The sequence below is a fragment of the Pezoporus wallicus genome, unplaced genomic scaffold (genome assembly GCF_028554395.1).
Source record: "Pezoporus wallicus isolate ANWC-B61680 ecotype Strahan unplaced genomic scaffold, APGP_CSIRO_Pwel_v1 contig_6598, whole genome shotgun sequence".
Lineage (NCBI taxonomy): Eukaryota > Metazoa > Chordata > Aves > Psittaciformes > Psittacidae > Pezoporus > Pezoporus wallicus.
In genome coordinates, this window is record NW_026637213.1 from 964314 (window position 1) to 990057 (window position 25744).

Genomic DNA, 25744 nt, shown 5'->3' on the forward strand with positions numbered 1-25744 from the left:
CTGCCTACTAGGCAGGCATCAGTAGCCAGGTTCCTCAATCACACCATGCACAGCTTTGGGCTAGGATATGGCTGAAAAGCTGCTTGTTCTGTCCGCATTACAGTCCTAGCTGGAAGATATTTATGGATCAGAAAGAGGTTTTGAAGGGCAGTTTTTCTCCCCATAAAATAATTATTTTAGCCTATCTTAAAAGAAAGAGCAGGAGGATGAGATCTGAGGATCCCTGTTCAGTCTGTCTGCGAGCTCTGAAATGCAGATGAACAACTTCCCATTTCCAAATGTCACAAGGCAGCAGGAGTTCTGTGCTAACCTAAGCAAACTCTTCTCTTTTGGGTGCTTGTAAATAGATATTAGCAATAGGAACAGGTAGTTCTTATAGCACCAGTCCTGAGTGACTGTTTTCAGGGCTTTAACAAAGAAAAGTGTAAAGCAAAATTGTTTTCTGTTTCCTGCTCTTAGAAGCCAAACCCTGTGTTTTGAGGGGGTTTCATTGCAGTCAGTAGGGATGGATTCTGGGAGAGCTTTTGGTTGCAATACAGGAAATCCCAAGGATTTTTCCCATCGTCCACATTCCCCTTCCTACTCTGCATGCCGCCATAGTGTTTCTCAGAGATCAGGCTTATAGCCATTTCCCACAACATCTCCACAGTGAAAGCCTTTGTCCAGCTGAAGATGGGCTCAGAGACCACCTTTTTATCCCTCCCGCTCCTCTACTTTGAGCAAAGAGGTTGGGCAAGTAGCTGAGGCTTTCGACCCAATCCCAGCACATCTCAGACTTTCTAGGGAAGAAGGGAAAACCATTGAGTTTAAAACTCATGAGTTTATCTTTTTGTTGTCTCTCATGAAAAGCAAAACCCTGACGTGTGTTATTGCTCCCTCTTTGCACCTCTGCTTTGGTGCACAGTTTTCTCTCACAGCCTTAGCTGGACACTGCTACAGGTGGTGGGAATGGGGGCAAGGAAGACAGTGTGCGATTCAGCTGGGACAAAATACCTACTGTTTATGTAGTGCCGTTTGAAGCCTGATCTTCACATGATGAGCAGGTCCCTTGGGGCTATCCACCAAGATGTGTGCCAAGCAGCCATGCAAGTGGTCCAGCTAAAGAGAGCACCAAATCCCATACCAAGCACTGTCTGCCTGGCTCACATCTGCAAGTGTTAAAGGGGAAAGAGGCCTCTGGAAGGTCTGGGCTTGACTGGCTTGATCTTATCCTCAGCAAGGACTGATTGCCAGGAGGGAAAGACAGAAATATTGTCCTATTGTGTCTAAGAAGAGAACATCCTCAGGGGAGCAATTTTACCTTCTTTTTCTTTCTCAGTGCTGGCTTATCTACATCATGTCTGTCAAGGTTCTGAGGCTCAGCAGCCTTGATAGTAAGGACCTTTAAAGCACTGTAGCCATCAGCAGAGATCTCAATTTAAAACTTTAAAGGGGGGAATCTAATGATTTTGCATGGCTGGGCAGTCAAGTAAATTACCTTGCAGGTATCTCCTGAAATGGATGCCACCTTCCCACCTGGCAGTGATGCAGAAGGGGCTGTGGTCAAATTCACTGCTAATGCAAGTGGAAAGCTCCTTAAAAATACACAGAGCTGACCCAGCTGACACTCTGGCTTGAAAGCACCAGGTGGCTCTAGATAAAGGTGCGAGTCCTGCTGGTGAATGAGTGGCAGTGCCTTGATCTATCAGACTGGTTGCTTCCCACAACAAATGACATATGGGGAACCATTCCCATAAGATTCCATAGCAGGTGTGTGGCATTTCTCATGGAGGATGGCTGAGTTTGGCTGGGAGAGGATGAGGACAAAAGTGCTGATACATAAATGGCACACATCCACACTTTGCATCTGTAGTGGAGCAGTATACCCCTCTTCTGACAAGTAGGCAAGGCAGGTCTACTCTGCTCATCCTTTACAAAGTCGTACCTCCAGACCAGTTAACTGGAATCTGAGTCCTTAGGAGCTAAGTTTGGACAATCACAGCTTTAGCCTACAGCATGGTGGGTATGCAAAATGAGCCTGTTACTGCTAGTGGATTTCACAGAAGCACAGGTTAAAAGAGGAGCTTTTGCCCATGCATAGGTGTCTAGCATCACATATGGGCTGCTGGGTTAGCTGAGATATTAATGGAAAGCTGGCAGATATGGTATAGACTTAGTGCCCTACAGGTAGGCTGCCCCAGGGTCCCCAGAGTGGCACCAGGTATCTCTGTTTAGCAACTGTCCGTCCCATCTGCTGCTGGGTGTGTGGGCGCTGGGATTGCTTTGCACTCTTCGTATGGCTGTCACTCAGAGATGATGAAGTGATGTGGAAATACTGTATGGAGGTACTAGTAATGCACATAGCAGATCAGCGCAGTGGAATACTCATGACTGCCTGTATAAAAGCTGTCCGTTTTACTTCCACTGGTAGAGCTCAGCTGAGGTGTATATTGGGGTCAGGGCTGGAAGCAGCCCTGAAGTATCTTCTAAAGTATGAGTAAATCATTCAGCATCCTCTATCCTGCCACAGATACAAGTGACTCCAGAAAGAGCTGGGTACTCCCAAATTGGATACCTTTATTCTTTTGGGACTTCTGGGCTAGGAGTCTGCCAAGGGCAGACATTGGGATCAGAGGGCAGAGGAGGTCACAGCTTCTATGAAACCTGTTCTTTATCAATCTCTACTTCTAAGAACATAGCACTGATCTCTGATACATTCCTGCCCTCACCTGTGGTTGCCTTAATCCCCCATCCTGCTGCTGAACCTGACTCAGTGAGTAAAGATGAAAATCTACTTCTTGTGCAACGGGTGGCATGGTAAAGGAGTTACTGGGACATTCATATATATATAGCCTTGGAGGAAACAATAGTATAAATAAGGAAACAGGTACAGATTATTTACCTTGCCAAAAGCAGTAAAGACAAGAGTACTCACACCCTGGAGCTGGCTCTCTGCTTACACCTCTACTCTGGGGTCTGTAAATCCACGCTTGCCTTCGTTAACCAGAGTGGGCCTCTCAGTTCTTGTGTGCCACACCAACACCTAGAGGGAATCATGCAGAGTTCAGGGGCTCTGGATGCCAAAGAAATGCCAAAAGCAGTGCATCCATCGGGTGAGATCCTCAGAAACCCAGGGCTCACAGTTGTTTGAAGCATCGTTCAAAGGGGCTGAGCCTGGGAGAGACTTCACAGGCACATGAAACAGTGTCAAGGAGGAAGGATGATTCTGGACCAAAACCAGACCAACCTTCTGCCAGTCCTTCTGGATTTTGGAGAAGCAATCTGGGCATGAATTGCACATCTAAGGCTCTTCATTAACACAGAGTGCACGGCACTAACTGTTCCTTAGCGCCCTCAGAGCCCTGCATCTGTGAAGAATTTGTCTGTCTGTCTCAGCCCCGCTCAGCATTGCAGCACAGTGGAAGGTGGAGGCATACGGCATGAGACTGTAAAAGCAGCCAATACCCAGCAAGGAGAATGTATCTTCAAGGTCTCAAGTCCTACTCACCTTTGTGCAGTTGGCTGCTTTGGGCTCCAGCCCATCCATAGTCACTAGATCCTTCAGCAGGCTGGTTTCCTGATAGCCTCCTTTAACTCCCTCCAGCTTGAAACTGGCCTGAGGCTTCTCCAGGATCAGCTTGATGCTGATGGCAAACCCAGCCATGTCAATAGCAAAGGGCCTGTTTGGATCAAAGACGGTTTTCCAGCCGACGACCTTCCCTGCTGGGCTCACTTTGGGGGATTCATATCGCAGCCCCCCAACGAAAGCCACAGGCCAGACTGACACCCTCCTTGTGTAGCGCATCTGTGGGCCAGAAGGAAACAGTGCTATGAGAATTCCACCCTGCTACCTTTGTCGCAGCCCGTAAGTGTGCCACTCTCTGTTGTCATTGGCACCTATCCTCCTCCATTGGCTTCCCACACAACCACACAGCTCTAGGCAGTACAAGCTCTTGTTCACCCATGCTACAGCTTGAGGAGCTACAGCTTGCAAAGCCACAATGCTGTTTTAGCACTCTCTTCTCTGCACACCAAACTCTCTGCTTTTCCATGCACATAGCAGCAGCCTTCCAGTGAAGGGGGCTACAAGGATGCTGGAGAGGGACTCTTCATCAGGGGCTGTAGTGACAGGACAAGGGGCAATGGGTTCAGTCTGAAACAGGGGAAGTTCAGGTTAGATATAAGGAAGTTCTTTACTGTGAGGGTGGTGAGGCGCTGGCACAGGGTGCCCAGAAAAGCTGTGGCTGCCCCATCCCTGGCAGTGTTCAAGGCCAGGTTGGACACGGGCTTGGAGCAACCTGCTCTGGTGGAAGGTGTCCCTGCCTGTGGCAGGGGGTTGGAACTGGGTGATCTTAAGGTCCCTTCCAACCCAAACCATTCTGTTATTCTATCTTCAGTCCCTCTGAAGGAAAACCTTTGGTTTTCTGATCTCGTCTAAACTGTTACCAGTTTTTGGTAAAATGCTATCATTTTTGTGAATGCCAAGCACAGCTTTTAGCTCTGTATGGTCAACTCCACCCACTCCAACTTCACCCTCATGCAAGTAATCTCCCTCCCTGAGAATTGCATCTCTGTACTCATCACAAATTCCCCCCATCCTTGTTCTTCCATCCATGGCTATTATCTAAAAGTGTAAAGTTTTATTTAAACTATCAGAAAGGACCTAGAAAGAAGTAAGAAAGGATGAGCTTAACAGGAATCTAAAAAAAATAGGAAAGCTGGCAATGTGTTGTGATGCAGAACTGTGTTTCAAGTAGTACAGTTTGGCTGAAATTGAGGACAGGGGAGTTTACTTAATATTTGCAAGTTTACACTAGACTTGTGGAGTCTCACAAAAGCCAGGTTTCCAGCAGAACTGTGGGCAAGCTTCTGTGATCCCAGGGGCACAGCCCTGCTGTAGTGCTTGGAACTCAGAGTACAGAAGGGCAGCCAAGGCAAAAAGATGGACTAGAAAGCCTGTCGACTTCTCTAATGTCCCCTACTCATCACACCCCTGCAACAAGGCACATTTATGCCTTGCCAGGAGTTTATCTTTGGGTTTAGTTAAATCAGGTCAGCTCTCCCTGGGGAGAGATATAACTACTGGGCTATATATCCTCTGGTCCCTGGCAAAAAGGGCTGTACCTGATGCAATGGTGTGTGGGGGGCCTGTACCATGGCAGATCTGCTCTTTGCTCTTTCAGCCCTTAAGAGCATGACTACTGAGTTTGCATATCTATAGCTTTGCATCTGCGCTATACCCAGCTCCCACTGAGTGCAGGGTATGTGAGGAGGGCTCTAGGCAGCATGCAGGAGCCCTTATGTCCCGGTTGATGCTAAAAGTCCACATGGTAGTCGTATTTTAAGAGGCCTTTGCAAGTGCTTCTGGCCTTAAGAGGCTTTGCAGCTGTATCCTGCTTTTCTATCCCATGTAATGTTATGGCTCTTACCTCTTCAAAGAGCTCCAGGCTGTAGGTGTTGTCATCATCAGCAAAATACACTACCCCTTCCGGTGGTGCGGTGTTGCTGAAGCTGTCCCTCAGCCAGTGCAGCCCCAGGTTCCTCTGCAGTGTCCCCCTTGGGGTGTGGGACGGGATCCAGGACATCCCCAGCTTCAGACTCTTGGGTGTCTCCACATTGAGGTGGGTGAAGTTGAGCCCTGCCTTCTCCAGCAGGTTGGATACCAGGTTGGTCCTGCGGGGTGAGTCCTCCACCACCACCCAGTGCAGGTTCTGCACGTGTAGGAAGGTGTTGGCCAGACGGGTCAGCTCAGCTTTCTGCACTGGCCGGGTGTAGGTAGGGGTGATAACAAAGATGGTTGGCAGGGTGTCTGACCATGGGGGAGGCCTGGAGTACACATAGCTCTGGATGACTCTCGGCGTTGCCCCTGTGCTTTGCTGCTGCCGAATGCATGATGGGAGGCTGCTTTCTCTCAGTGCAGATGTACCATTGAGGAAAGCTTTAGAGGTCACGTTCTCATCTGTCTCTTCTGGGGAAAAAGGAAGGAAGGAAGAAGAAGAAAGGTGTTAGAGAACTAATCACTGCCTCCTCTCCAGGGAGTGCTGGGGACACATCTGTCTGGAGTCAGTGCTCAGCACACAGAATGGTTTGGATTGAAAAGGACCTTAAGATCATCTAGTTCCAACCCGCTGCATCAGCATCCTCTCCCCATACCTTAAGGGGTATGTGTAACTCTTAAGAACAGTTTGAGTGCCTGCTATAGGCAAACCCAAGGGACCCTTCAGACAAGTTTGTCTTCGTTTAACCCATCCCAAGAGTGAGCATCTCCTACCGAGGGTTCACACCAGGAATCATCATGACCACCAGCACGCTGGCAGCAGAACTCTTGCACTTACTTCTCAGCAGGCTGAGGTAGTGGGTGGTTGGGTACTGGTGCCACAAGGTTAGGAGAAGAGCCCATGGCAAGGCAATCAGGATCGTGGTCAGAAGGTTACGTCTCCTCAGCATGCTGCAGAGAGCTTCCAATGCCCAGGCATCTCTCTACCTTTCCGAGCAGAAAGAAAGAGTAAGGCCTCTGAAATACCAGTCACTGCAAACATTAGGACAGTGAGTCTAGAGGCCAGACTAATAGGCTGAGCTTGTCTTGCTTGGAGGGAGGCATGGTAAATGTTGGGCTCCAATCCAGCAAAGCATTTGTCTAAGTTTACAAGGAGCCCCATTAAGGTTGTGGCCCAAATCATTATCCAGCTGCCCTGGCCAATTCCTGTGCTATTCAATAGAAGCTTTTATCTATTTATGTCACTATAAAGAACCTCCCGCTGCTCCATGATGAACCCACTGTCCTTGACTTCGGGTTGTTCATGTTGCTGATTCTGAAACCAGAGTTACTTGCCCCCTCTCTGGCACTAGTGTTAATACCTGAGCTTTGTGGTAACTGTTTAATTTGCTTCTTTTGTAGAATATTTTAAAACTCTGTGCAAGAGTTGTATTCCTGCATATGCAACTGGACAAAACAGAAGACGTCAGCTGTCCTTGAGATAGCCAGCATCTTTTTCACTCCAGCTGCTTTAATTCATCCTCCTTATGCACATGCAGTGAGGCAATCAGGGATGTACACTATCACCTACGAAGTTTGTCATGAAATCCCTGCCTCTGTCATTCCACAGTGCTGAAAGTGTAATTGTTCCACATCCTTATTTGCTGTGTTTGGCCATTGCAGCATTTAGTATAAATCACAGCCTTCAGAATACTTTAATTGCTTTGTTAGCACTTATGTAATGTACATGATCACGGGAGCTGAGGAATCACAACAGTTAACATTTGTTTTCAAAACTCCTTCTATAAAGCAAGAGGAACTAAAAGGAAATAAAGAGGGATAAAGGACAAAAGTATCAGGAATAATCAACAACAAGGGGTGGGTTATTTACAGATGGTCCAGGCTATAGAAGTAATTTTGGTTTTCACAAATGGGCTTGCCTAGTGCATGTGCTGCCTTTTGTATGGCTCTGGCACAGTCAGGAACATTTTCCTCCAACTTCTAGCTTCTGCTTTGGTCCCTCTCTGGATATGATTTTGTTATTACACACCAGCAACAAAAGCAGTGCTCCAGAAGGAGGGATCCACATCTGCTGTCCATGGAAAGACTGAAGGGTACAGAGCAAAGTTACTCTTTAGCATCTTAGGACTTTCTGCTGCCACTCCAAGCAGGCTGCCTGGTGTTTGATAGCTGGATTTTAACCCTCTCTCCCTTCCGGTAACATCTGTATTCTGTCTCCTCTGGGATTACCTTTCTGATGACAAGTACTTCTCCCAGAGGACTTCCTTGCTACCACAGCGATGCTCATTAGGAGCCTAAAGGGAGCCTAAAACTTCCATTAGCCTCCTGCGGAGAGATTTCTGTTGGGAAACACACCCCCTGGGAACTGAAGAGCTGATGAACAGCCCCACAAGGCCCTCTTGCTCTCCTAGACTGAAGGCAGTCTGAGGGAAGAGAGCGATGTGGCGTCACACTGATGCAAAGGATGGAAAGAAGGCTCAAACTGGTTGGCTCTAAATTCCTAGGTGTATTGAAGGCCAGTCACCTAAAACCGAGGTCCTCAAAGGGACATAGGCACATTTCATGCAAATGAAACTCCTTGCCCAGGATTTGAGCCCAGTGGCTCCTCATTGATTCAGAGAGGAAGGATTGCCTTGCTTCAGCCTTAAAGAAGTGAGAAGAAACATGATGATTGGTCCAAAAGGACTCTACTTTGCAGAGACACACGGTATTCCTGGAAGATCACAGAATCATAGGATCACAGAACTATAGGATCATAGAATAGTTAGGGTTGGAAAGGACCTTGAGATCATCTAGTTCCAACCCCCTGCCATGGGCAGGGACACTTCCCACTAAACCATGACACCCAAGGCTCTGTCCAACCTGGCCTTGAACACTGCCAGGGATGGAGCATTCACAACTTTCCTAGGCAACCCATTCCAGTGCCTCACCACCCTCACAGTAAAGAATACCAAGGGATGCTGTTCAAAATTCATCCTCTGGGACCTTCGTAGTACTTGTCATTAATTTTTAACTTGACATTTAGTGTCCTGAAAGAAACAAGGATTATGTGATCACAGGGCTCATCAGTGCCCTATCAGCAATGACTGACAAACGCATTTCAGCCCAATCTTGTATGTCTCAGCAAGTCTTCTGGCAGGCAAGTAGATACTCATAGGCTGTATTAAGAAAACTGCTGCCCCATGAGCTTATTCCTTGTTAGACACCAGCAATACCACACTGGAGCAATTCCTCACTGTAACCTGCCTCCACTGCTCCTCAAACCAACCATTCATGGTGATAATCTCTATTGCTTCCTACCTCCTCGCTCAGGAAAAACCATGCTGCCATTCCTCTATTTTCAAGCTATGGAAAACTGATGAAGAAGTAGGCCAAGGAACCTGTGTAGTCAGAGGCACACAGGAATGCTTTGGTGATGCTGCAGGACCCTTGTGCAGCAAACATGCTGGCTCTGCATAACCTCATTGCTTTCTGATGACTGGGTCCAGGGCAGGTACAAGAGCTTCCTTCAAGTGTTAGTGCTGAAAGCATAAGTCTTTGGTAAGCTACAGATCTTTCCCTCCAGGAGATGCCTTCCTTTACCAGCACAAAGCAAAGCTTCTCATCACTCGTGGCCATGAGAACAGACAGAGCCACCAAAGAAATCCAAGGAGAGCTCTGCACTGCTTTGTAACAGCGGCAGAAGCTTAGGTCCACCCAGGCTCTGGCTCGGAGTCATCACAGCTCCTTGCTTCCTCTAGTATGTTTGCAATTACAAATATCCCTGCATTAAAGTCATTCCCTTTAATAAAAGGCCTTAATTACACAGGCACAGTTTCTATGCAGCAGGCCTGCAGAGGTTGTTTGTGGAAGGAAGGAGAAGAGGAGGTGGCAGAGAGGTGGCAGCGCTGTTACCAGGAGAGCGCAGAGGAGAGTGGATCAGTTAGAAGAGCTTTAACCAATTCTCTTTCTAGTTCTTTTTCCTCCTCCTCCCAGCCAGCCCTGCTCATGCTTTCTGAACACTGCAAACAAGCGGAGATGCTGTCTGTGTGTGCAACTCCTCTGGTGCTCCTCTATATCTCTTCTCTATTGCTTTCCCAAAGCATGCGATGCTAAAGCAGTTAAACCCTGCATAAAGCACCAGGCCACTTGTGAACCTAACAGAGGAGCTGACTTGAACGCTGCTTTCAGAAAGTCTGTCTTGGGATACCTCATTTTCTCTTTCAAAGCATCACCTTCTCCCCGCCACTGCTGCCCTCTGCATCCATCATGCATGTGCTCTTCCCTGTTCCCTTACGTCTTTCACCTCAGCAGTCCTTGAGAGCCTCCATTTTTCCTGTTTCCAGGACTAAAGGAATCCTCTGGCTTACAAATAATTTTATCCTTTGTCATCTCTCCTTCCCCACACAAAGACCCTTTGCATTTTCTTTATGTCCACCCTGCATGGAGTATTTCCCACAAAGTGGTCCATTAAAGCATTATCCCACCCTTCTGAAACCCCTGGCACATGACAATGCCTATAGGTAGCCTGCCGATGGCCCCAGTGGGGCTTGCAGAGGTTTACTGCACATATCTTTACCTACTTTTGATAATTAAAACCAAAGTCCCCTAAGTGGCTCAGATTAATTGCATGCCTGCTGGCAGGCATTACTGTGTGTATTCTTGGCACAACCAGCTACCTGCCTTGTGCCTTTAAACCCGTTCAGAGGAGATCCTATTAAATGAGATTCAAGATCAGGAGAAAACGTTGTGATTATCTAAACCCATCCACAGCGACCATCCCGTAATTCCTGGGTTTAAGCTGTAGAGGGCAGGGACTGTCTCTTAATGTGCTTGTACAGTCCTGATCCGGACAGGAGCTGTTGGATGTGACTGCAATACAAATATTATTGATTGTACTCTTGCTTTTCTCCTCCCTTGCTATTCCCTCTGTCCTGCCTATTCCTCTTCTTCCTCCCTTTGTTTCCTAGTGTCTTCTGCAGCCCGTGTTTGTGTTACACACCCTTAATAACATTAGCTGGATGTTTGATGGATGCCTTCAATATGCTGCCTGTAGCCTTCTTGAGCTGTTTTCCAATTACACATCCCTCTTCTTAATTTCATCCATCAATCTTCTCTTCTTCATTAAAAAATAAACAAACAGACACACACAGAGCACAAAGCTGAATACGAGAGGGACAAAATATTTCTCTTACTACTCTTGCTTCACGCTGCTTTGTCAGACTTCTCAGTTCCTGGGACATAACACCATCCAGTCTCCATTTAAGCTCCTGTGCTGATGCAGGGAGCATTACTCTGAAAGGATCTGGGAGAAGAGAATGAGAGAAGCACATGGGGGGGAAGAATCCAGCCTGAATGCCCAAGACTGATGCTGAAGAGAAGCAAGGTCTGGCTGAGGCTCAGAGCATCACATGTGACAGATCCCTTCATCTGCTGTTGACTAATTACCAACAGGGAACAGTTTGTTACCGGCAGGGCAGCTCAGATGTTGGGAGAAGGATAAGCTGGAGGACAACCCAGGCGGCCTCATTGTTCAGATATAGCTTTAAGATGTCACATATGTGACTTTCTCTGAGTCACAAAGCAGTCTGAAAGGACACATGGGGTGAATGACAGAGAAAGGTGAAAGTTAGGAAGAAGCACAGCTGAGTGGGGATTACAAGCCTCACAGAGCAGTTCAGGTGCCTGTGATTTTCCTATGTTGCAGCCTTTGGTTCAGGGCATCAGCTTGTCTGAGCCAGACTTAGGAGACCCTGAATGCTGGACCAACCCAGCCCTCTATGTCTATAGTCTGAGACACAGACTCTAAAGATCATTATCTTCCCATAGGAACCGATTTCACAGTTCAACCTGTCCCCTGGGAACATCCCTCTATCCAATGTCGAGATTTTCTAGGCAAGCACCCCAAAAAAACCTGGTCGCAGTGAATGGAGCCAAAGGATTCAAGGAGCACCCTCTGATCTTGGTTTGTACCATGTTTGTATACCTATTCTGTGCATACCCTGCGAGGAGAGAGGGATGCAAGGGGCAGAGCTGGAGCAGAGCAGTTGGAAGGTGCAGATGAGACTTAATTTCACGCACCGAAGCCATCAGCAGCGTTTGTGGTTTGTTCTGCCTGCATTTTGTTGCCTCTCTTCGGCAGCCCCTGGACACCCTGAGGAAGTCCATGCAGATTTCATGAGTTCCCCTAACTCCCGGTGTGGGAGATGCGATGCTGAAGGCAGAGCAGGGAGCTTTCAATTATTGATGAGAGCGACCTCTCTTTAAACAAGCAATGCATAATTCATGGCAGCACCGGTATTTGTGGTGATCAGCAACGGCTCTGTCTCTGCTTTGCTGAAATCCACAGGAAGCTGCTGTCCCCTCTCCCCTCATTCCCTTGGGCCCATCAGAGCCTTCAGATGAAACTTCAACACTGGTGAAAATTGAGACACAGCAAACATGCTGCAGCGCTTCCCCTCCCCAGGCAGGCTCCTGCCTGCTCGAGATGTGCACAATGAAGTGGGAGGATGGAGTCAAGCAACCAGAGAGGTGGGTGGAAAGGGTTATTGCTCTGGGATAAGCAGGAGTAATTACTGAGCAAACACAGCCACAACAGGACAGTTCTCAGCAGTGGGACTCCCTCTGACCCCGGGATAAGTCTGCAGGAATGGCATCCATGCAGGACAGAATGGAGTTCACGTCCAGCTCGTGGGGTGAGAAACAGAAGGGTAAAAAAGAGATTTCTGCTTAGTAAGAAGTAATTTCTCCCCTAAACTTTGCTGGAAATGGGTTGCTGAAAAGCAAAGTTAAAAAAAAGAAAAGAAGGAAGAAGTATTTTTTTCTAGGAAGGGAAATTTTAATGATGGAATTAGGGAAGGGAAAGGCTCTTTCCTGAAGCCACAACTGGGAATCTTGACCTCTCAGTAGCACAAGCAATGCAGGCCACTGTGGTCCTGGTGCTCTTCTGCTGCAGGTTTTAGTCATCCCTCTGTCTCAGACCTCATGAATGGCTCTGGGCAAGCAGCACTTGCTGTCTGAGTGAGGGGAGCACTTCCCTATGGCTCGTGGAGACATAGGGCAAGGCAAAAGCTCACCGAGCCCCCTGGAGAGAGAAACAGCAGAGAACTACAAATAATCACACAATACGGGGAAGGACGGGCAGGTCCTTCCCCAGGGCAGGAAGAGCAGAGCTACCAGCAGCTGTGGGATTTCAAGGCTCAGCCCCATCCACGCTCTGTCATTCAGAGCATGGGCTCCTGTAGGGATGACTTCCCTGGGAAGTGAGTCACTCCCAGTGGAACAGCCGCCCTTCCCAAGCCCCCACGCTTCTTCCTCAGATGGAAAGAAAGGCTTCATCCTCTCCCTGCCAGCTCTGATCCCTTTGCCATATGGGAGTGCAGTTACTTCAGCCCAGAAACCAGGCACATCCCTGGGGAACAGCACTGTGCACTCCCCCCCATCCCTCCATTGCCACATCAACCACCTTCCTCCATGCTTGGTCCATAAACAGCTCAAAACAGCACTTTTCCCAACAGCATCCTTATCCCAGACTTGTGTCTGAGCAGCACAGGGTGGGGGAGGGTGATGCTTTAGACCGGGCTTTGTTCCCAAGTTAAAAAAAAGGGCAAAAAAACCCATCAAAAAAACCCTAAAAAGAAAGGTTGATGAAGCTCATTAAATCTACTGGCTGGGTCCTGCGGGAGCCAATGCTTCTGAGACAGCACGTGGCTCAGCCTGCCATCCCCAGGTAGATCAAGGGTATCCAGGCACTATCTGGGCTATCAGCAGGAATGGAGATAACCCAGTTTGGATATAGACTAGACCTTGAACTTGGCTGCAAAGCCCGGCTAGGCAGGGAGCCTTCCAGAGCCTGCAAAAAGAGGTCTAAACCAGGCTATTTTTAACCAGCCCAGACCCAAAACGTCCTTCATGATCAACCCATGGGACCTGTCATCACCTTCCTGTCCCCCTGGGCTTTGGCGAGGGTGGGCTGTGAGTCAGAGGGCCGCAGCCCTCTGCACCATCCCGCTTTCCCTGTGCTGCAGTGCCGCAATCCAGGGGTGCCAGAAATACCCGGAGAAAGATTGGCAGCCCGGGCCCGAGCAGAAACAGGAGGTACCAGATGTCTCCTGAGAAAGCCAGCTCTCTCCTGAGAGCCCTCTCTGCTTGGAGTTATTCTCTCTCAAGAGGGAAGTCAGAAGCTTATTCAAACGTTGGCTTCCCTCCCCTGCTGCCGAGCTCTGGCACAACCAAGGTCCTTTTTAGATGCTGATGACTGTGATAGAATAATCATTCCGAACGTACCCGTGTGAATCAGCCCAATATCTGCATTAGCAAAAAAAAAAACAACAACACCAACAGAGATTTCCTTTTTTTTTTTCCAAGGGGGCAAAATGATTCTGAGGAAACAAAACCAACACTGGATTGTTCCAAAGTATCCGTACATTTCATCCAGAGCTTTCCCTACTGAGTTAACAGCTGATGCCTGTTCAGCAGGAGTGGGAGCTGTCGTTTTGCAGGTTTCTTACAAAAGCAGAAAGGAAAAACCTATAGTGTTTGCTTCCAGAACATTTCCAAAGAGGGAGAGGAATTTTTTTTTTCAGAGAAAAAGGCATTATTTGATGGATAATTATATTTCACAGGTGCTAGTTTGGGGTGTGGAGGAGGGGGAAATCACATTTATCATAAGCTCCTTGTAAAGATACGGGGCCCAAAGGCCAATGCTGTTTCTCTGGTAGTAGCCAGGATGCAAAGATGGGCTTTGATCTTAGCTCTGTGTCAATATGACATCAAATGCAGACCTCCAGAGGAACATCCGATCACTAATGCACACTGTTGATTGATTTAGACAGCTTGTTTTCCTTCTGCTTTCAAAGGCAATGTGGAAATGCTCTTCCCTGCTGGACTCCCTGGTTACTCCTAGGGAGGGCAAAAGAAACCAAAGGAGAAGCTGCTGCGGCTCAAAATCACACTGCAAATGAACGGAACAGCAATTACACCATTTAAAACAAAGACATAGCTCAGGATGCCTCCCATCTTCCCAAAACCTGTGGAAACAGTGGCATTTTAATGGTGACACATGTGTGTTGGCACCCTGAAGAGTCAGACTCCAGACTCCTTATTGCACAGAAACAATTGTGGGCAGAGGATGTGTATGGGCAACAATCCCATACACATGGAACAATCCCAATCAATACACATACAACAATCCCAATCACATGGGATTGAATTAGGTGATCAATAAAAGCATCATGCAAAGAGCAGGCTTGGGCAGGGTGTTTTCATGGCTGGCTGCTCCATAGATTAGCACAGTGGCTGGCACTGATGGGTTGCCACCACATCATGCAGGTGTTGGTTAAGTGAGAAGGAGGAGAAACACCACTTTGGTCTCCTTGATGGACATTTGTGCTGTAGCAGCTCTCTGAGCTGTGTGAAATACACTCGCTGAGGTGATCCAAAACGCTTATTCTGAGTTCTTCCTCCAAATAAACCATCAGCACTCATTAGGTTTGCCACTTGCAGTGTGGCATCCAAGTGTCAAGCAAGCACTTTTAAACACACACATGGAATGGAGAAATAAAGTGGCACCTAGAGAATTGTCTTGTGCAATAGATAGAGACCACAGGCCTCTGCTTGACTTGTACCTTCATTGCCACAGCTGCCCTGTGTAGCTTGGGCTCCATTAATGAAACACCAGAATTAAAAGTAAAGAGGCAGAAGATGACAGCATTTGTTCTCCTGCCCTCTGCATGTGAAATGCAGGAAGGAGATGGCCAGTGCCCTGCTGTCCTTCCCTACCTTAGCAGGGAAGCTGTTGATTCCAGACCACAGGCAGGCCACATCCAAATTAGATGCCATCTGAAATCAAGAGACCCAAATGCAATTCCCACCTTCTGGCAATACCAGGGGAGCGGTCATTGCCATGGTTGAAATACCTAACTTAGGCACTGACAGCAGCTGCCAGAACATAACCTACATCATGATGGAAATAAGCTTCTCTTTGGGAAAGAAGTACACAGCGGATGCATTTGGGTAAACAGATGGAACTGAGGAGCAGCAAAAGCCAAGTACCCCTTTCTGACAACAATCCAGTCCCACCTTAAGGAAAAGGTGTAGGTTTTGGTTTCTGTTTTTCCATGCCTTGCACTGTTAAAAGGGAAGAGGCTTATGTATTGGGAAGGCAAGGTAGGCTGTGAGGGAATTGAGGGCAAACAGGTTCACACTATGAGAAAGAAACTCTGCTCTCTTAGAGTGCATAGGGCTTGCTTGTACAGGGATCGCTCTCTGCTGTGCTCCTTAACTGCACACAAGAGTAACCTGGGCTGAAAGTGGTCTTTGCACATGATCTCTGTAAACCTTCTCCTGGGAGGAAGGTCAGCCTAGGCTGTATCGTACTCGTGTTGTGCTTCAGGCTGCTCAAGACCTGGATGCAATAAGGGGTTGATGCTACCATCCAAGCTAGTGAGTTGCTCTGTCTGTCCCTTGAGCTTCAAGTGTGCTCTTTGCAGAAATACCAGCAGGAGAACACTGGGAGATGCCTCTCCCCAGCTCTTACATCTCTGCATCCTGGGGAGCACTGTCCTTCCTATCCTTCCACATACACAGGCTGCCAGTTGGCCTTGGACAGAATAACTGAGGAACAGATACCTCTCCTAGTGCTGGGGGGAGGAAATCACCCTCTGGTTATCAAAAAGCTTCCTGAACATCATGGTCAGTGCATAGTGTCCCCACAGTGCTGGTAAAAGTGGCAGCTGCAGAACTAGAAACTGGATTTCTAGAAACTCAGGGATGCTTTAAAACAGGGGATGTTTTGTCCTTGCTGCCCACAGAGCATACTTCTGGTTGCTTTTCAGAGTCTTTGTCCTTAACCGGATCCTGTGCATTGTATGACTGGTGAACAGCCTTTTCTCTCATGCTGCAGTAAAGTCTTTCTTAGACTTATTAACCCTCTCCAGCAGATGGATGCTGGTTTTTACGCAAATTGGGCTGAATTTAGGATAATGTTACTAAGGTTGCTCCCATACTTCTTCCCCAAACCTCTGCAAGTGTGCATCATCATTATCATCACAGAATGGTTTGGGCTGGAAGGGACCTTAAAGCTCATCCTGTTCCAACCCCCTGCCACAGGAAGGGACACCTTCCACTAGAGCAGGTTGCTCCAAGCCCTGTCCAACCTGGTCTTTAACACTGCTAGGAATGGGGCAGACACAGCTTCCCACATGCAAACCACTTCCACCCCTTACCAGCTCTGCAAAAAAATACCCCCGAAAGGCCAGCAACAGTTCCTAGGCAGGGGAAACATCTCAAAACCTCTTGGGGAGGAAGAAGGAAGAAACTGGCTTCCTGGTTCTGCTTCTGTAACTGATTTCTAGGCCATTTGTGTTTGTCCTGTTGCTGAGGCCAGGACCCACTTTGGGGTTAGGAAATACCTAGTATTAGGTAAGTATGATGCAGAAGGGAGTACAAAAGAGCAGAAATCATGCCTAGTGACTATTTGACTGCTTTGCACCAGGGTTTAGCAGCTACATGACTTGGTTGGACATCCCAGGAGCTACAATCCAAGTGTGGCTTGGCTTGATTGACTATGGACAAAACTTGCTGATGGCATCTTACCTACTGCAGAAGGGTTTTCTGCAGCACCTCCACAAGGTGGGATGAAATGTGCAGGGTTTGTCTAGCAAGCTAATGTGACCAGGGGCACAGGTGTTCATGATATATGAACAGTACTAGGTATATTCTCAAGAGGGTGATAAGAAAAGGGAGTGTCATGCAGGAAGCCTCTTGGAAGTGGCAAGAGCAATTTTTAATTATCCTTTCCCAAAGAATCCTTTGGGACAAACCATATTCACTCATCTTCTTAGCATCGAGGTCAACAGTGATGACTGGATCTTAGCAAAGTGCTTAGCAGTGTCCTGTGCATTCTCTTGTAATGGAGCTGCTGATGCATATTGAGTAATAAGAGACAAGCGATAAGTAACACAATAAAACTGTGTTTTCCTTCATGCTCCAAGAACCTTGTTCTAACATGGAAGTTAGAAATATCACTTCTGCTGCAAGAAAAGCTTCTCTTACCATTTGATATCATGGTGCTGAGCATGCAGGAGGGCTGGAACTAGATGATCTTAAGGTCCTTTCCAACCCTAACTATTCTATGGTTCTAGCTTGCAGGAAAACAGGAAACAGCACGAGATTTGCTAACCAGAACAGGAAACACACTGGGATTACTGGAGGAGCTATGGAGAAGCCTATGGGCTGCTACAGAGCAACAGGTAGTGGTATCCCACAGTGGAGGGGAGATGTGTGAGTGAAGGCAGAGCAAAGGGCTGGATCCTTTCTAAAGACCTGCCAGGGGACACCTCATCTACCTGGAGTCAGTGGTTAATGCCCCGTCCTGTTGCTCCACAGTGCTGGCAAGCTGGCATGCATGTCTGAAGGAGGAAACCAACTCGCTGTGGACCTTGGAGCAGTAGGTTTTTACAGCTTGCCTCTGACTGCCCAGCGAGAGCTCAGCCGGTCTCATGTTTGACTTCAGCAGATGCTGCCGTGGGCTCTGTAAAGGTATGCAGGGATAAGCAGGATTTGGTTTCTGTTTGCTTGCTAATTTGAGCCCCTGCTGTGAGATTTGGATGGTTCTGAGGATTCTGTATTAGCTTTAATGATTAAAAAATTATTTCAATGCTTAGTGAAGAAGTTGCGCGATCTATCATTGAAGCCACTTAGCAACAGGACTCATTAAGATATGTGTTAGTACAGAAAGATACCCTTGCTCCAGCGTCCTCTCGGAATGACTATCCACTCATCTAAACAAGATAAAGGCCTTTGCTGGCCTCCTCCGAGGCCAGAGGATAAAGCACTCAAGTGTGAAACAAGATTTCTTGGTTCTTTTTCTGGCTTCAACTACACATAAGTGTGTGGATCTGGGCAAATCATTTCACCTGCTTCAGTGCCTCAGTTCCCCCACAGGTAAAATAAGCACAACAATGTAGAAGTGCTCTGGAGAAACGACTTTCAAGTGCCTAAAGCTCATTAGAGAAAAAACAACCCTTGCAGTGAACAAAAATTGCCTCAGCCCCTTGACAGTAGCTTATACTAACCACACGCTTTGCATCGTGCCTTTCTGAAGCCTGACATATGCTAAGCTAATTAAAGGGGAGAAAAGCCATGTTCTCCTAGCCCCTTACTGGCTGATGGTAGCCAAGAAGAGATGTTAAAAACTTGTTATCTTGGCTCAAAAAGAATCCATTTTAGGCAAAGCATTTCTGGTTACTTCTGAGAAAGAGAACCCACCAGTTCTGGGGCAGGAGTTAGTTCTGCTCACAGGAACACTGTTAAATACTGTGTCAGGTAGGAGAACAGTAATACTTTGTGTGGTTTATTCCCAGAGTTACTCATTCAATCTCCCAGGCAGCACCATTCTTCATATGAGGAGAAACTGAAGCGGGTATAAAAGGAGATGTTTCAGTCCACAGTATATGAGCCGAGGCGTTCCTGGCTTTGGGACTTGTGTGCAGGACCTGAATGCACCTTAATGTGAGGTGGGGGTAAGGGAAGCGTGGATGGAAGGAAGGTGAAGGAAGAAAAATGGGTGTAGGTGAGATAGTAAGGTGTGACTGGAAGTGGTTCCTGAAGGAAGGAGAAGGGAAAAAGGAGAAGAGATGAGGTTAATGGGAATGAGAGAGTGGGAGAAAGGAGGAGGAGGAATGACCAAGGGTGAGTGAGCAGGAGACCAAGCGAGACAGCAAGCAGGAGGCACCGTCAAAGCATCCAAGCTCACTCTGAAGAGATTGCCTATTTCATTCCTGCTTTTTTTTTTTTTTTTTTTTTTTGGTGTGTGATCTTGCCTTAAAATTGCAGGAATGTGGCAGCACAGCACTGGCGCTCCAATTTATTAATTCCATCCCGTCCCACCAGCCCATGTAACAAAAGCATCTGTGTTTGCTCAAGAGGAGCACATGAAGGGCCTCATTCACATCAGAGGTGGAGGGAGAAGCTGGCAGATACAGGGAAGTCATCCACGCCTCCTTCCTTTTCACCTTTGTGTGGATCTGGGCTTGGGGGAAGGGATGCAGCAGGGAAGGATGTGAGGTATGGTGTATCAGGAGGGAGAAAGCTAAGATCGCCATGGTGTTCGGTGCAGGAGAAAGAGGAGGGGAGGACCTGAGGGATGCACTAGGCTGGACCAGCTCCAGTGAGGAAGGTCTCCTGGTGCTGCAGATGGGACAAGATCCCTTCCTGCCACCCAGGCTCACCCAGCACTGCTCTCCAAGGTGGCGCTTGGCAATGAATGGCAGTGGGGCAAAATTGCTGTGGTCACAGCTTTCACTGTTGTTGCCTGACCTGCAGCTATGGACATAACCATAATAATAAATGAAATCTGCCAGTCATAGGAGAAATATCCCCTTACAGCTGCTTTCTAGCACGCTTTCAGGATGAGGAAGGCTCAGGATGAGATGAATATTAACTATCCTGCTTTAACAACTGGGGCATGAAGGGGGAGAGGAGCCAGCAACTTCTCCTCCTGCCAGGCAAGGATCAGCTGTGCTGTTTCTAGCACGGGGTACTGGGAGATCTCTGCCGGATGCAGACACACTTGATAAAACCACATCTTTACCTCTGCCCTTGCACAGCATCCTTCATAGCCAGGCTGCCCTGCAGCACCTCAGGGGAAGCAGGGTCTGCAAGCTACTGCTGCCTGCCTGGTCCTTGGCTTTCCCTGCAAGCTCTCCCACAGAAGGGCTGCCAAGGAGCGATCCTGCTTTGCTAGCAGAATGCGGTTCCCATGTGCCCTGTACTCCCACACACAAACCCACCGTGAACTTCCAGAACAAGACAACATTGCTGCTCTCAAATCTTTTATCCAGAGCTGAGATTGCCTGACTGCTTACCCTGTTCAGCTCCAAGTAATCCCAGCACTTTGCTTAGCTGGAGGCTGGCTGTGTTGGGAATAAATACCCTTGCTGTCATTGCCAAGGGGTAACAGCCAAAGAACAGGACAATACCATTTTCTTTCGTAATGCAGCATTATTCATCAAGCAGCACCACACAAAGTTGCCAGGATGCTGGCAGTCTATTAAAATCAACAGCGCAGGCAGGCGAAGCAGCAGCGTAAGCACCACTGGACCAGCTCAAATCTCATCAGAACTTAACCTGAACCTGCTCCAGCTGACAAAACCCAAACCTGTGGGAGCTAAGTGTCAGCACACAGGCTGGAAAACACCTCTTTTTTGCTTCTGCATGGAAATGAAACTACACCCCAGTGATCTTCTCTTGAACACATCTGTCTCCTTTTGTCCTTTGTCTCTTACATTGATCAATGTTGTGGGTTTCGGAAGGTACGAGGAATCCTATGCTACACAATTGTGAAAGGTTGAAGCTCAGTGATTTAGATCTATTTCAAATGGACTGTTCTGTCCAGCGATGAATGATCTGCTATCCATCAAAATGTCTCCTCTTTTCCCAAACCCGACACTCAGCGCCAGCAGCACCTTGTAGCAGCGAGTTCCATATGTCACTATGCGCAGCATGGGAAATGACTTAATTTTACCATCAAATTGCTACCTTTCACTTTTTCCTGAATGCAATCCAGTTCCTCTACTAAGAAAAGCCATGAAGAGAAGCATTCATTCCCTTTATACGTCGCTGATTGCTTTGTTTTCTCACAATGTCCCTCCTCTGTCTCCCTGAGCTAACTAACCCCTTCTTAACTAATCTCTCTATGTCTATCAGGCATTAGTGGGATTACCTGCTCGGAGGAGGCAAACAGAACCTGAGGAGCCCCTTGTGCTGGAGCTGCAGATCCCAGCTCTGTGTCAGAGCTCTGGGAAGCTTTGTCTCCTGAGGAAACTTTGCTCACATTTGACAAATGTGAGGAATTTGCAGAGTGCAATGTTTTTATCTCGGGGAGAAGGAGCTCAGACAGCTCCCCGCACTGCGTGGCGGCGGAAGCTGATTGAACACTTGGGAGCGTTGGCAAAGTAGATAAATTTGAGCTCTTAAGGAAAGACCTTTGGGAGTACTAATGCCACATGAGAGCGAAGACTTCAAGCTCTTAATTATGAGCCTGCATGGCTTAAAACAGCATGAAAGGGTAAAGGATTAAGTTTTTGCGGGTTGGGGTGCAGTTTGGAGACATATCCCTACCTGGAGGAATTGGTGGCATCTAACCAGTGTCCCTTCTGAAGAGAGGCTTTAGGCAGTCATAGAACTATGGAATGGTTTGAGTTGGAAGGCACCTTAAGATCATCCAGTTCCAGCCCCCTGCTATGGGCAGGGATGCCTCACACTAGACCATGTCACCCAAGGTTCTGTCCAACCTGGCCTTGAACACAGTCAAGTCTATGCCCAAGAGGAGGGTGCTGATAGCCACAGGTCTGATCCTCATGCTGCATGTATTAGTCTCTTATGGTATTGGTAGGATTTAAATCACAGTCCTGTTAGGCTGAGCTGCATCCCAGCAAGCGTGCCTCAGAGATGCAGGGGCCTTGCCTGGGAGACAGACGATGTGGGGCTGTCTCAGCTCTGACGCGATGAGCTGCAGTGTCTCCCTTGTAAAGTGGGGGTAGTCATCCTGACAAACAGCTCTGTATGTGGGCAGCGAGCGCTCTTAATCACGTATGCAGAGTACTTTGAGATTCTGGGATGGGAAGAAGCACACAATACTTATTATTAGACCGAAAGGCCACAAGCAAGAAGGGCAGAGCAATGCTAGACTTCTCCAGAGCCCTGCAGGTGTGTAGGACTCCAGTCTGGAGTATTACCACCTTGTTTAGGCTTCTGCTTGTATTAGGAACAATTAAGTACAAGGAGGAAGAGGACAGATATCATCTTTCCTGTGTACATCCTGCAGAATAATTGCAGAGCTTTCCCAAAGCAGTTTTGCATGCTCAGTAAAGGGCATCTTTGGAGCCTATCAAATATCCCATCCCTTGCAGGCATACACAGGAAGGCTTGCAGCATGTGTCAAGAGATCTCTTTATTGTTCCCAAATATCAGGACTAGGAAAGACAACTGAGAATGATGAAAAAAGGGAAGAAGCTCTGGGAGGTAGATGGGGCTGTGGAGTGGCTCCTCATAGTTGAAGGTGACTGTGCCTGCACACCACCCCAAGGGAGATGGGCTCAGGGGCTAGAGCTATGAAGGCACTGAGAAACAGGGGGTGTGTGCAGAGCAGTGCCACTGGTAGGTGATTACTGTGAAGAGGGGAGAAAAGCCATGCAGGGGTATGGCTGGAGTGAATCCACTCCAGGCTCCTGCCTGGCTAGAATGACTTTGGTCTCAGTACTAAGGACATCTCCTGGCCTGCTGCTGAAGCAGAGGCAAGTTCCCTGCCAGAAAGCACCTCTACTGATGCCTCACAGGCAAGAAGAGGATGCTTGGTACACACGAGATGCAGCCTTGAGCTGTCCAGTACCACTTCGGGCGCTCTGCAGGGAAGATGCCATTAGAGGACACAAGCACTAGGCGCAAAGACATTCCCAAACCATGGAAAGAACATGAATTTAAGGGTTTTACATTGTGGAAGTATATTCTCTCCTGCACACATTTTAGCTGCTGTATAGCTCTGTACAGCTCCCTAGGCAACAGACTTCCCAAATGACACCATAACAAAGCCCAAAGGTGTGGGAGCCTCACTCATTAAAAACCCTTGCCATGGGAGCAAGTGTCTCCATCCCAACTGCGTTACTTCCTGTCCCACAGCTGCCAAGTGTCTTGCAGATCAGGCTGAGGCCCTTCTCTGTAAACGTGGCTGCATCTCAGCTGGGCTCTGTGTCAGCTGGTTGAATTGCTTTGGGATTGCAATGTTGCCTAAATGATTTATCAATTATTGTTATGGTTATTGTTATTATTATTATTACTACACAGAAGATGTCAAAGAAGCCAAGAGCTTTAATTTTATTTCAATCGATTCCTGAAATACCTGATACTATGTGTTAGCTGCTCAGCACATCTACCTCTGTACGTTAACTGCCCCTCAGAGCCTTAATTCAGTACAGACTGAAGTGCCCTGAAAGTGATACTGGTTGCTCCCAGGAGGGAAGGCAGAAGGAATCACAGCCACGGTGCTCCTGGCCTCACACTGGGCCAGCACAGCATGTGCTCGGCCACTGGTGCTCACCTACAGCCTGTGTCCCAAGCGCGCCTGTCAACAGAGAGCTTCCAGTAAACCATGGAGCAGGCACCGACCAAAAACCATCCTGGTCCTCGCATCCTGCTTCAAGGCACAGAGAGAAGGGGATTGGCAGCACGCACTGCTGCAAGCAGATGTGATACAGGCTGTCACACACAGCTCTGCCAGTGGCCCCCTCCTGCCCTGTAACTCTTTCTATTACCTGAGGCTGATGTCCCCATAATCTCCTTCCAAAGTATCTCATTTCGGAGTAATGATGGCCTCTGCAATGTGAGGAGCCTGTCCTGCTGTCTGCATGCACCCATCTCCCAACTCACTATACGGCCCCTGTTCCTAGCCCTGCCTGAGGCTGTTTGGCAGTCCAGAGATGCAAGGCATGAACCTCACCATTCATTTTTAGTCCTCATTTTGCACCAGACACGATTTAAGCCTGAGTAGAGGTGGGTGACCAGACCGGTGTGCAAAGCCGCTGTACTCTGCTCTACTCACTGCATATGTGCTTTGCACAAGGAAGCATCTGAGGTCCAGGAAAGGAGCTGAAAGCACCTTTATCACCTGCATTCACAGTTCCCCACTCACTCTCTGAGCTATGCAGACTTCAAGCTGCTGTATGGGTATTTATTGCTTGTCATTATTGCCCTGCTACAATGATGCTTGGTGCTGCTCTGCAGATTCAAACACCCCTGCTCCCAAGCACGCACAGAAGCTGCCCATTGCCGGGTTTCCCTAAAGGGTTACAGAGGAACCAGCTGCTTCTCTCCACGTTTGCAGCACCTGCAGGGTTTCTCTCTCATGCACTGGTTGCTGATCCTCCCTTCCCTCCCCTGGCCCCAAGCTGGATGGGCAAGCGGCAGAGGTAGGAGGGTGAGCAGAAAGTACTTTCCAACTCACCTAGGTACAGACACCCCAAACTCAGCTCCAGAAAACCAGCAAGTGCATCCCTCTGCAGACACCCGTGTGCCAGGTGGGGGTGAAAGGAGTCCAGACCCTCCTGCTCTTGCCCTCTCCCATTCTCATTCCATCTCCCCAGAGCTCCTCACCGGGATGCTCGCCCGGGGTCGGTTCCCTATTTATGCCTGCACACAAACCCCAGCACCACTCTGGACTTCGGCTTCCCCGGTATTTGCCACTGAAAAGGCACAATAAAGCCTCTCGGGGGGGGAGCGTTTGGACAACCTGGCCGGAGATCCCGGCGGCTGCTGCAGCCACGGGTGGACAGGCACCAGGACTGGGGCATCTCCCCACAGCTGGAACATTCCAGTCTGGGAGCAGGATGTTGCTCTTCTAGAAGGTGCCCAGGCGGTGTATGTGTATATGTGTGCGCAAGGACATGGGCTCCCCGTGAAGCACGGACCCAGTTAGGGTGCCGAGCACGGACGAAGTTTGAGGACCCGGCTGCCGGTCGCGGGGCTGGGCATCCCTCCTGCGGCCAAGCGCCGGGGGGATCGCAAGGTCAACCCCGCATCCCCAGCGCTCCTCCCTACACCCCCAGACCCCAGTGCCCTATGGCGGGGGAGGGTCCCGCTTACCTGGCGAGACGCGCCGGTCACGGCGGAGATGCGGGAGCGCCGGGCGAGGGGCGGCACCGGGCCGGGGGCTGACAGGGGAGCATCGCCCGCCGCCGGGCGGAGGTGGGTCCTCCCTGCCGCCGGGGACGGGGACTCCCGAGACAGAAACCGGCCCGTCGGCGCGGATGGCGGCGACCGCCTTCAGACGGCGCCGGAGATGCGGCTACGCGCGGCGCGGAGCCGATTTAAGGCCACCCCGTGCCGGGGGTGGGAGAGCGCCAAAGGCCGCCCGCAGCAGGCTCCTGCGCGCCGCGCATCCCGCGGGGCCACCTTAAATGGGGAAGGGGCAAGAGCGGGGCTGGTGAGGAGGGGAAGGAGCGGCGAGAAGGAGATCCAAAGCGAGTCGGGGAGAGGGAGCTGGGCTGGGAGTGGAGCTCTGTCCCTCTAAGGAGCAGGTTTTCCCTCCCCTGTGCTCTGCCCTCCGAAGGCGGTGGGGTGGGACTTTCGTTGTCTGTCCCTGGAGGCTCGTTTTGCTGCTGACCGAGTGCTGGGGTGATTTCTCACTCCCCGCTGGGGATGCTCTAAGGAGAAACCACTTGCCATCACGACAGGGTGTAGGGGTTGAATAAGATAAGGCAATCTACAGAGCATAGCTTGAAGCCGGGGGCCATA

The 25744-nt window shown here is 48.9% G+C and overlaps 1 protein-coding gene across 4 annotated transcripts in view; it reads right to left on the minus strand.

The window, feature by feature from the left end:
• Nucleotides 1–25410, minus strand: part of LOC130596495 (galactosylgalactosylxylosylprotein 3-beta-glucuronosyltransferase 1-like) — a 28355-nt gene extending 2945 nt beyond the window's left edge. The window contains exons 1-6 of one of the 4 annotated variants that reach the window (XM_057404153.1): nt 25094–25410; nt 7706–7770; nt 6315–6463; nt 5409–5947; nt 3488–3784; nt 2915–3022 (exon numbers count right to left, since the gene is read on the minus strand). In XM_057404153.1, coding sequence (XP_057260136.1) covers nt 2936–3022; nt 3488–3784; nt 5409–5947; nt 6315–6426 — 1035 coding nt within the window. In that variant the 5' untranslated portion in view covers nt 6427–6463; nt 7706–7770; nt 25094–25410 and the 3' untranslated portion in view covers nt 2915–2935. Of the gene's footprint in view, nt 1–2914; nt 3023–3487; nt 3785–5408; nt 5948–6314; nt 6464–7705; nt 7771–21179; nt 21280–25093 lie in introns of those variants that run through there. The other 3 variants (XM_057404152.1, XM_057404151.1, XM_057404154.1) reach the window with 3 other exon arrangements.
• Between the last annotated feature and the right edge of the window lie 334 nt (nt 25411–25744).